The sequence below is a fragment of the Esox lucius genome, chromosome 5, assembly GCF_011004845.1.
Source record: "Esox lucius isolate fEsoLuc1 chromosome 5, fEsoLuc1.pri, whole genome shotgun sequence".
NCBI lineage: Eukaryota > Metazoa > Chordata > Actinopteri > Esociformes > Esocidae > Esox > Esox lucius.
The window spans coordinates 10272167-10284713 of NC_047573.1; the positions used below are offsets into that span (position 1 = coordinate 10272167).

The 12547-nt window shown below is 42.9% G+C and overlaps 1 protein-coding gene across 1 annotated transcript in view; it reads left to right on the forward strand.

Annotated features, from left to right (window-relative positions):
• Nucleotides 1–12547, forward strand: part of LOC105005624 (ras-related protein Rab-26) — a 49828-nt gene that overhangs the window by 10961 nt on the left and 26320 nt on the right. The window contains exon 3 of the mRNA XM_010863687.3: nt 10025–10066. Coding sequence (XP_010861989.1) covers nt 10025–10066 — 42 coding nt within the window. The remainder of the gene's footprint in view (nt 1–10024; nt 10067–12547) is intronic.

Below are 12547 nucleotides of genomic sequence, written 5' to 3' on the forward strand. Positions count from 1 at the left end.
ATTCACCTAGAGTTATGGACAGGCAAAGGTGCTGCATAGAACTGGACTGAATGCAGTGATTCAGGGGCGTCTTACACACACACGCGCGCGCACACACACACACACACACACACACACAGACAAACCGGATACACTTAGACAGAGTGATGGCCTTCCTTTAGCAACCTCATTATCGTCTTGGTTATGTAATTTCTCAAGAGCTCTCCTGGTGCCACAGAGACTGCTGTAAGTGCTGCCTTACCTTGACAATGCCTGGCTGTTATGTGAAAGGTAATACCATAAAAAATAGAATCAATTGGAGTCTATTTGTTTTGCATACAGTAGAGTGCATGCATATTCACCCTCCGAGGCCTTTTCACATTGTTGTGTTACAATCTTGCATCAAAATGGGTTGAATTGCTATTCTCTTCCATTGGTTGGCAGCTGATGGAAAACATTTTGAACGTTTTGTTTTAATGTAAAATTAAATGTAATTACACAAAGAACTGGAATGTGTTGTTTATCTGGAAATAAAATTAACCAGAAAAAATATGCTTTGTGGATTGTAGTTGGAACATCTGCTAATATCAATATTTTTGAAACCTCAGATTTTGGGCTGGATGTTAAATGTTTTTTATATGTAAATAACCTATAAGCTGAATCACTATCATACCTCAGTTAGAAATGATAAATTCTGAAACTGAAGGTTTTTAACTGATAGGAACTTTCACAAGAACACCCATTTGATGAGAAAGAAACTGCAATTCTTCCAAAAAAGCAGCGGACAATTTCACATTACGGTGCCTACAATGTTCACACAGTCACTCTCTCCTCATTTTGTTGTATCACAGACTTCATTTCAAGTGTTTTTTTCCCCCCATAATGACAAAGTCGAAACACGTTTTTATACATTTGTGCCTATTTATTGAATTGTGGGGATCAAGTCTGGGCTTTGGCTTGGCCAAGGACATTGTCGCAAAGTAGCTCCAGCGTTATCTTGCATGTGTACTTCCGGTCAATATAGCGCTGAAAGATGAATCTTCTTTCATTTCTAGGTCCTGTGCACTGTGGATAAGGTTTTCTTCAAGGACCTTATGCATTTAGGTATAATAGTTCTGGCCTCATCCGACCAGAGAAGCTTTTCCAACATGCCCTCAGATTTCTTCAGATACCTTTTACTCCGGAGAAGCTTCCGTCTATCCACACTACCATAGTGAACTGATTGATGGCGTGCTGCAGAGAGGGTTGTTCTTCTGGCATCTTTGAAAAGCAAAGCTCTGAAGCTCTGTTAGAGGGGCCAGTTGTTTCTTGGTTATCTCCCTGCTACTATTAATGATATCAAATGATAATATCATGAATAGCAATCCCAATAGGCAATGAGCAAAGTTACGCAGTACCGTTCCCCCCATGAAAAGGAAATTCAGAGCCAAACAGGTGAAGGCGGGGTGTGGTGGGTGGGATCGCACACGAAAGTTAGTGAGACTCGTTAGTTTCTTCCATCCTGGCTTTGGAACTCAGTCCTTGGTGTCTTCTCTAACCGCTAACCTCTTTACCCGGTCACTTGGTTTTGTTGGATGGCCTGCCTTCAGTCAGAGTCGTGGTTATATGTTTTTGTTATAAGGAGATTAACATGCTCTGGGGATGTTGACACGTTGGGATATTTTTTTTATAGCCCACTCTTGGCTGGTCCTTTTCCAGAACCTTCTCCTGGACGTGTTTTAAAAAGTTTCTTGGTCTTTATGGTGTGGTTTGGATATGCTCTCTCTCTCATACCCTGGGGCCTTCCATAAACGGGTGAGTTTAAATTATGCAGACGTCTTTTGGGGTTGAATACAGTCCACTGTGGAACAACGTTTGGCTGGCTGGATCTTCCCTGTGGGGAGGTTTCATTAAGGACTGTAATGTGAGATTGGAGCTACATTTCATAAGGGACCTGTTGTTTTCATATTGGTTTTCTAAGATGCTTGTAGCTTATATCTCAGGACAGCTGCTTGGTTTCTTCTAAGACTTGTGCTCTGTTAAACATATTTAAGTACAAAAATAATTAGTTGACACAAGCAGTGCCCAAGGGAAGCAACTAATATTCAACACGCAAACAAATAGCCTATGATAAAACACTTTAAACAAAGTCAGTTAATAACAAAATAAAGTATTTTAGATGATGTTATGTACAGTGGGGAGAACAAGTATTTGATACACTGTCAATTTTGCAGGTTTTCCTACTTACAAAGCATGTAGAGGTCTGTCATTTTTATCATAGTACTCTTCAACTGTGAGTGACGGAATCAAAAAAAAATAATCCAGAAAATCACATTGTATGATTTTTAAGTAATTAATTAGCATTTTATTGCATGACATAAGTATTTGATACATCAGAAAAGCAGAACTTAATATTTGGTACAGATCATACGTTTCCTGTAGTTCTTGACCACTTGTTCTCCCCTCTACTTGTTCTCCCCACTGTATATGTATCCACTCTTTACATGGACTGTACTTTATCTCCCTAGTATACAGATGTTATTGAACATGTTAAAATTGAGGTTGTAGCCAATGACTAGAAGTATTGGAATGGTCTTAGGAATTTGTTCCTGCTCCCATTCACAAAGACGTTTTTTCCTATTATTTATGGAAAGCAGAGAAGAATCATTCCCTAGCATATCATAACAATATTGCAAGCTTTGTCAGCTTCCCATGTGAAATAGACGCTTATTTGTAAAAAATGATTCCTTATTATTATTATTATTATTATGAATTATTCTTATTCTTGCAAGTGTAGCCTACAACAGTACCCCAGTTTGATATGCTCCATAACGTCTGTACTAGGCTTTTGAGCAACTGAGAATGGAAGATTGTTAAACCCATTTCTATTCCAAATCACTACAAGTGAATGGCAGCCTGAAAGAGTTCTGTCAAATAAAACCATAACAATGTCTGTTGGGTACGTTTAGTTTAGGGTACATCTAGATGTGAATCTTTGCAATAAGTTTGTATCTGCGGGGAGTGAGAAGGGTTTCCCCTCCCGCGGGTCCAGGAAGGCTCCAGTCCGGGTCTTTGTGGTTAGTGTGCAGTGTGGCGCAGTAGACCTTATTGTTTGGCACACGCTCTGTCCAAAGGAATGCCTTCAAACACACAGCACATGTCACGCCCTGGCATCAGGTGGGTCCTGTATTTTTTGGGTGTCTCTGGGAGAGCATGGTGAGACAGAAGAGGAAGGACGTGTTCAAGGCATCTCAAAGGTATTCTGAAGCAGAAGTCATGATTCTGGTTTCATAGCAGCGAAGAACCTGAGACTGCTGTGGCACCCAGAGTCCTCCTTTTTGTGTTGCGATACATTTATTCAGTTCAACTTAGATGTGCTATTCCTGCCATATTGGCTGTCAAGGCCAGTCAGTGACTCCAATGAATGTGGGCGTGTCAAAATGGCAGCATGCCCAGCACTCGGTCTTTGGCGGGAGGCAGGAGTTCTTCGTAGAACGGTGTGACTCAGAGACTGCCGGCCTCGCGTGTGTTTTCCCATCGTTGTCCTGAAATCACATGGGGCTGTGAATGCGTGCTACCGGAGAATGAGAATGCCTGTGTTGCGTGTGGCTGTCCCACAGGATGTGTTCTGTGCCGACAGTATACCTACTGAGTCTGTCTGGTTGATTCAACCCCAGTTACACAGAGGGACAGACACACACTCCCACCTGATCTGACAGGATGTTTTGTAATATGAGCCCCCCCCCTCTTCCCCCACGTCTCCTCACCGTTTGGCGAGTCAGGTTAATTAGTCTTTCTGGGCGGACATTACATGCTGAGCCTAAACACGCAGGGCTTTTTTCCCCCCGACAGATTCCTCATGCTGTCATTGAGGTCTGAAGACAGCGTCTCAGATGACGTGTACTGGGGTGGAATGAGCGGTGACAGGACGCCTGGTTCTGTTGGTTCTTCCAGCTCCAGAGACGAGAACAAAGAAAGAAACTGATGAGCTGCCTGTCTGATGACCCTTCCGCTGTCACCATCTCCAGCCTTTTGTCCGGGAACGTACGGTGGGCCTCAGCCCAAATGTACCTCCTCTTCCATGGCTTCTCATTTGACTCATCTGTGTTTTGCACTCTTGGTAACGAACCACACACACACACACAGACAGCCAAACTCAATAAAGCAGAATGGACGTCAACCTCCAGACTCCAGATTTAATCGGAAAGGGAAGCTTTATTATGGGCATAGAGCTCAGAGTAGACGCATGGAGGGGTGATTGAGGTCTATGGAGCACAGAGTGGACAAATGGAGGGGTGATGGAGGTCTATGGAGTACAGAGTGGACAAATGGAGGGGTGATGGAGGTCTATGGAGCACAGAGTGGACAAATGGAGGGGTGATGGAGGTCTATGGAGTACAGAGTGGACAAATGGAGGGGTGATGGAGGTCTATGGAGTACAGAGTGGACAAATGGAGGGGTGATGCAGGTCTATGGAGTACAGAGTGGACAAATGGAGGGGTGATGGAGGTCTATGGAGTACAGAGTGGACAAATGGAGGGGTGATGGAGGTCTATGGAGTACAGAGTGGACAAATGGAGGGGTGATGGAGGTCTATGGAGTACAGAGTGGACAAATGGAGGGGGGATGGAGGTCTATGGAGTACAGAGTGGACATATGGAGGGGTGATGGAGGTCTATGGAGTACAGAGTGGACAAATGGAGGGGTGTTGGAGGTCTATGTAGTACAGAGTGGACAAATGGAGGGGTGATGGAGGTCTATGGTGGGTCTGACTCTTGAGAAGAGAGGTGCCTTGGAGGAGGGAAGAGTGAGAGCTGGCAATAAGAAACAGGATCGTTGATCGATTGCATAACCAGTCTAACTGGTCAGCATCACCAAAAACAAAAAACATTAAAGCAAGTGTCACTGATCTTCTAGTGCACATTGAAGGTCTCTCTATCAGTCCTTATCTCTCAGTCCTTGTCTCTCTGTCTTACTCACACAGACACACTGGATCCACAGTGAAGCCAATATCTCACATCTCATCAAGCCATTTTGTTTATTACACTGCCTGCTCAATGAGGAAGTAATCACCGGTACCTACACGCTTAGATTTCAGGTGCCTGACCCACTACAAGTGTTCCATTTGTAACATTAAATGCCAAGAGAGAAATCTTCTTACAATCTCTTGCATTTTGATGAGAGTACAAAAGGAGTTTGACCTTTTCTGGTCACAAAGATTTAGAAGCCAGCAAATAATCACTGTTATGACCTCTATAATCACCATGGTGACTTAAAAGGTGACCCCAGCACTGATTGTCTGACCTTTGTATGAGGCTTTTTTTTTTTTATCCTGTGAGATTTTGCCGTAGGCCTGTGTTTGATTAATGCATGAAGCAGGTGAAGTGGAGTACTGAGGGAAAGGGCATGCTGCTCTCGAGGAGATGAGGCTCATTCATTATATATCTGTGGGTGGGTGTGTAGACTGGAGGAGCTATTGATCTGTGGTGGAATACTGGAATGATATAGTCATGCTTTTGAGGTGTTGTACTGTTAAGGTGTTATCACGGGGCTCTCTTCTTGTGATTGGGTAGGAACCTTGCGAATGTGTGCAGGCAGGTGGAACATGGTGCATTTTTCACAATGTGTCTATTTCTGTGACTCCATATTGTTAGTGCTCCCTCACATTCATTCATTATCTCCTCTTCGCTCGTCTTCTCTTGTGGACTTCCTTCGCAGGACAGGCCTCTTCCCGACGTCTCCTGTCGCTGGCATGTTGTCCCTCTAACCGGCCAGCTAGTCCTTGGGTGTGTGCGCGGGTTTGGGCCCGGCAGGACAAAGTCGGAACTTGGCGATGGCGCTGTTTGTCTTTTGGTGCGGTAGGCAGTGTGTTGTCTCCTTGGGGAAGGATAAACTACAGATTAAGTCTGCCGTTTAGCATATTGGTCAGATTTGTTAATGGAGCATGCATCATCTGGAGTAGAGCAGCTCTACAACAGAATGTCAGTCCTGCTGCTGTGCCCTCTTAATCTCACTCGTCTCTACGGTGGTGGCTGTCAGGAGGCTGCTACCACGTCCAACTAACACTCTGTACGGACGGAATGAAAAAGTGCAAGAGGGAGAGAGAAAGTAGATAGGGAGATATTAGATAAACTGAGAGATGGAGAGAGCAGTTGAAAATAGGAAAGAATCGATGAATGTAAAAAAATTAAATAAAAAGAGGTTGAGGTGTAAGAGAAGAGAATCCAAGATAACCTGGTTGAGATGGTGTGAGAGATAAAGGGCCAGAGTTGGATCAATTCTTAAGACTGAATACAGTTGGAGCGTCACAGATGAAAAGAGAGGGTCTGGGCAGATTTTGAGATGAGAGAAAAGCGAGGAAGGAGAGAAAGACAATGCTTTAAGAGGACCAAAAGAATCACACAGGGAGACAAAGCCAGGATAAGGTTGTTCAATTACTGGTCTCAGGGTTTAGGAGACATTTCCATAGTGGGTCGGAATGTACCAGAATCCAGAGGGGAAAGTCTCTGCATGGTGGATTCAATTTAAAGAATGAACTCACAAGAGTGTTTGACCACTCTGTGCATATTTACTGGGCCAAGATGTGTTCCTTTTTAAATATAATTTGTTTTCTTTTTTATGATTAAGTCTCTATTATGGTTTAGGCTGTGGATAAAACAGAGTTAACGCTTAACTGTTTGACTTAACTTTTATTTTGACTAGTTCCTTCACACACATTTGTATCCCTCCTCTTCTCCTTATGTCATGACTTTCTCCAACCCTCCACCTTAATTACCCCCACCCGTCACACCCCGGCAGGCTGCCCTCCCATCCCCCAGCCCGCGTGCCCTCCTCTGCCCCAACCCAACATTATTACTCAACAGCCCCCCTCCAGCTGTGGTAGCCTTGGCGCTTTCCTCGGCCTGAATCAATTATCTCGCTGAGTGTGCATTTGTGTTTGGTTCGTGTTATGTAGCCAGTGCATTGGTGGACAGCGCTAGCCTCGAGAACAAAGAGTGCATGTGTGTGCGCCTATGAGTGTGTGTGTGTTTATGTGCACACGTGTGGATAACTCACAACCAGGTCCATTTCCTCCTGGTTTGTTGGCACAGTACTGAGCTAATATGGCGGCTAGCCTCAGGTCTCTCTAGGTCATACAAGGTGAGGGTACAAGGTGAGGGTACAAGGTGAGGGTACAAGGTGAGGGTACAAGGTGAGGGTACAAGGTGAGCTGGAATAAAAACAGCAACCTTTGGGTGTTTTCACTGATTGGATTCCAGCTGAAAATCATTTTTGACTGTCGCAAAACACGTTTTATAAATCTAATGCTGAAGTGAAGTGCTATTATAATCTTCCATGTCTGGCCAGTGGTAATTACTCAGAATGTTCGGTTTTAATTATGTCTGGCTAATGTCTGCTTCAGTGCAATCTATGTGATTTATATAAATGACTGTACCCCATACAGTCAGAACAGTGTTGGAGATTTACAGTAATTGCGAAGTCGGGAACACTGGAGTTGTAGGCACAACTCACAACATGGAGGTTGCTACCATGGAAATTAATCTCCTAGAATGGAGGAAACACACCAGACCGCATAAATGTAACTACACCCTCTTGGGTACTCTCAATATCAGCAAGCCTAATCACATCCATTGACTTAAATGGGGATGTCTGTTCCAGTGATTGTATTTCTATGGCTTCAAACTCCTCATCCATATTCATAGGAGGTTGGATTTGATTATGATTGACAGATGGCTGTATGTGGCTGTATGTGTCTTTAAAAGCCTCAGCCATTGTGGATGTTGTCTAGGACCCACCTGGCATTCTGGTTGGTCTTTGGTGAATGTCAAGGCTTTCGTGTTGCCTTGCTGTTTGTGTGTTTGTGTATGTACTTCTCTGTGTGTATGTGTGTGTACTTTTATGTGTGAGAGCAGTTATGAGTGATGGAGACAGTGTGTGTGTGAATGGTGAGTGCATAAAAGAACAGAATGCAGATACCGTGTGTATGGAAATTCACCACCGCCTTTTACAGTTTTCAGTTGCCTTACAGCCTGACTTTTTCTGGCTTTATTTACACACAGTAACCCGTAATATTCAAGTAAAAATAAAATTCCCTACCCATTCCCTGCCTCGTGCCAGGCTGTTCTGTGTTTAGTATATTTGGCAAAAGATGCAACACTAATGCATTGTTAATGTATAATACCTGAAGAAAAATGAAACATGTTTTACAGTCGTATTGTGTGCATACTACCTATCAGTTGAGGTAGGAGTGGGACATCGTATTGTGTGGATACTACCTACTAGTTGAGGTAGGAGAGGGACATCGTATTGTATGGATACTATCTATTAGTTGAGGTAGGAGTGGGACATTGTATTGTGTGGATACTATCTATTAGTTGAGGTAATAGAGGGACATCGTATTGTGTGGATACTACCTACTAGTTGAGGTAGGAGAGGGACATCGTATTGTGTGGATACTATCTATTAGTTGAGGTAGAAGAGGGACATCGTATTGTGTGGATACTATCTATTAGTTGAGGTAGGAGAGGGACATCATATTGTATGGATACTATCTATTAGTTGAGGTAGGAGTGGGACATTGTATTGTGTGGATACTATCTATTAGTTGAGGTAATAGAGGGACATCGTATTGTATGGATACTATCTATTAGTTGAGGTAATAGAGGGACATCGTATTGTGTGGATACTTTCTATTAGTTGAGGTAGGAGAGGGACATCGTATTGTGTGGATACTATCTATTAGTTGAGGTAGGAGAGGGACATCGTATTGTATGGATACTATCTTTCAGTTGATGTAGAAGAGGGACATTGTTACGTGGCTGAAGAAGACGCAGACTCTCTGTTCAACCATAAACTACAGGGGCAAGTCCGCTGCAATAAACACACTGCCATTTGTCCTGTAATTTCTTCAGCCTGATCAGGCCGCTGGTAAGGTCTGCTTGAATGTGTTCACATCTGTACTGCAGTGGGCAGGGTTGGAAGAGGGTGTATAGGAAACCGAAGTGGGCTTTCCTCTCCTCCACAAACCCAAACCACCACGACCGCCGCTGTCCCGAACCTCTGGAGAAAAGGCACCTGTACTGCTGGCGTTTTTCCTCTTGAAGCTTCTCTGAGGCATGTTAGTATACATCTTCCACTGGCAGATAGTAAGCAGCTCGACACCTTGGGTACGCCTATATGTGTCATCCTTAGGGATAGAAACCTTGTATAAAGCTTTTTATACCGAGCGAATGCACATTGCATATGGCCAATCTACTGCATCAACTCACCCATTCCATGTAATATGTATGAAATGCATTGGCAATGAGGAGGGGTCATTTTGGCTGGATCTACGTTTGGTTTCTTACTCAAGAAGTATGTCATTGTATGTGTTAATGACAAGAGGTGGGATTGTGTTATGCTGACAGATCTCCTACCTCTGTGTGTTTCTGTCAGTATCTTTCCTCTCTGTCTGCTTGGATATGTAATGATAGTTTTTAGGTCTATATCTGCTCGACCAGCTTGACTAGGTTTTTTTTTTTTAATCCAGGCTGCAAAGGGCTTGTGTCAATTGTAATACTATTTTTAGTAGGAGCAAAAAGAGAGTACCAAGAAAAAAAGCATTAGACATCATTCAGGAAAAAGTCACCTCTCCACCTCATCTCAACACATTGCTTTGCTTGTCCAAACAATATGGAAAAAATATCTATCTTAAGATAAATGCAGTAACTGGAAATTGCTCTTGATAAAAATGTCTGTTGATTGAATAACATTAATTCAATCACCAGTATACTGGTGACCGCAGTGATCAAAGTCTACTGTGTTACACTGTGTAGCGGTACACAGCCTGACTATGTTAATCACATTATACCAAATGTATGGTTAAAGTTGAAAAAATACATTTACATACAAGAATCTTCACTTCCTAACGTGTGGTCGCAATCTTCTTACTGTGATACACACATCTCTTTCATTCAAAAGGAATCAAAGAGTCTTCGGTATTTTTCATGTTTTGCCAAGGACATAATTCGCTTATGTTCATGATTTTCTGTTAGAAAAATTATATTGCTCTCCTTTTATCTTTCAGAATAAAGTGTTGAACATTGATGCGCTGAAGGTGAAGTTGCAGGTAAGACTAATAGCTATTTTCATCTTATTGATTTTTCATTTCCGTGTTTTAATAGAAATGTGTTTTTTCTTTTACTGACTGTTTTTCTGGTTATACGTCTGTTGGTGCTAAGTGTTTTTCTGCTTTCTTGAAGTGGGTTCGGTTTCAGTTTCTTTTAAACAATGACTGAGTTGAATAAAATAATAAAATAAATATAATGACAATTAATATAATGGCATGAAATTATTTGTGGGCCAGGTCGTTCAGAATTTCACAATATCCAATTTGTCATCAAGTCCCGGCTTCATTGCCGCATCTGCCACACACTTGGGACAGTTGATGTCAACACACGTGTCTTCTGAAACACATCTGGTATCATTTTGTTTCTTCTCATGCTTCTCGCTAAACCAGGAAGTTTAGAACCGGAATACTTATGCACCAGAAGGAACACGCTTTCTGTCCTTCTACCTCGATGAAGCGCACAGGTGCCCAATCCACCACAAGGAGTCACTAGAGCACAAGGAGGCAAGGCAACCATATTCAGTTACTAACCCCCCAAAGCTCGGACAATGTTGTGTAATTGCATTGGCCTCCACACGACCTCTGGGCTGATCCACAAGCAGGATTAAACCCTGGTCTTGCTATGATACGGCTAACATGTATTCACATTGCTTTAATACAAGCTTTCAGAGTTAATATATTTCCTTGTTTTAATAACCTTCATTATATTCAGTTGTTTGCAAGGCAGTTATCATTATCTATACTCTGTAAAATTGTGGCCACTTTAATTACTGACAGTAGGATTCATCAACCTGAAACTCCTTTGGGTTTTTGGTCCAAAATGACTCTGTGGCATCATGCAGTCCCTGCAGATTATTTTGGACGGCTCATAACCAAATGCTCTCTATTGGATTGAGATCTGGGGACTGTGCAGGCCTCTGGAGTGAAATGAAGTCACCGTCATGTCGGCGGAACCAGCATAAGATAATGCTGGCTTTAGGACGTGGCACAGTGTCTTGCTATAAGTACCCATTCGTAAACAGTGTCTCCATAAAGGGATTCATATGGTCCGCAATCAATGTTTAAATACGCTGAGGCAGTTCTATCTAGATTCTCTGTGGGGGAGCCATGCCATTTCTCCTTGCGACGCAGAGCTTCAGGCTCCATCCTGTGTCCACCTCCCTCTCGGAGTAGCACAAAATAACTCCTTCTGCGTTAAACATTTTCCGCACCAAAGACTCGGTTAATCGCCCAGCCCTATTGTTTTTCATTATCTGTCGCTGTGTGTTTGGGCTTGTGTGTGTGTGTGTGTGGGTGTGTGTAGGTGTGTACCATCATATATACCAGCTCTATGTGACGTAGCAGATGCCAATACTCCGTTGTTCCTTCTGTCTGTGTGTAAACACTCCGTCATGCCGCCGGCAGACAGGCGGCTGAAAAGACACTTTACTTCGCATTGCCAATTGCATTCTAGGGCACTACTTTCAAGGCCAATAGGGTTTGAGTCAAAAGTGCAGAGCTGTTAAGGAAACAGGGGGTCATTAGGATGTGGTCTGAAAACACTGTGGATTTGACTCTGTCCCTTAGTATTATTCTGTTCAGTTTGTCAGATAGTCAAAGACTGTTATCAGCCTGTTGCTATAGGAGATAGAGGCTGTTTGTGTCCATTGCTGAAATCAAAGGCACCAACCCCTCTTTAATTACTTAAAACCTGATTTTGAGTCCTACCAACTGAAGGCAATCAGCTATTTGAAAGTACCAGTTTAATATAGACGGAACATGACCCCAGTTCTTCCACTCATCATGTGTGGGATGTGCTGGCAATCATCCATGTGACGGGCTACACCTGAATGAAAACGAACGGACAAAGAAGCTGTTGGAGGAGATGGTATTTACATATCTGGTGTAGTGTTTCTGTGTACGTGTGTGTGTAATGCATACTGTGTGTGTGTGTATGAGACTGTACGTGTGTGTGAGACTGTGTGTGTGTGCCATCACATGTACGAGAGGGTATGTGTCTTCCTTATTACACAGGGTAACACCGAGGAGGTCTGGGCCTAGAGAGGAGGGGGGAGGGGGGAGAGAGGATTGTTTAGAACCCCAGACACTCACCCGCTGCTAATAATATATATATATATTTTTATATATAACAGTGGAAGCATTTTTTTGTGCATTTGTGTGGTTTGCGTAACTGTAATTGGGGTAGGAGCAGGCAGTCGCAGTGTAATGGAAGCCTTTCATCTCCAAAAGAGACACCTTTCAGGATATCCAAAATACAGCTGTATTTAAAACCTTCGTGAGACATCATGGTAGAATGAAGGGCTGCACTGTAGAAGATACAAGAATAACATGATCAAATACCGGGATAATGTTTTTGGATCTGTGAACCTTAAAAGCATGTAAAAATTGAAATGCTAAAAATGGCCTTAATTAGCATACAGGCCCTAAACATCAGAAGCGATTTGGAATACACTTCCTTCATGATAATTTCGCACTAGATTG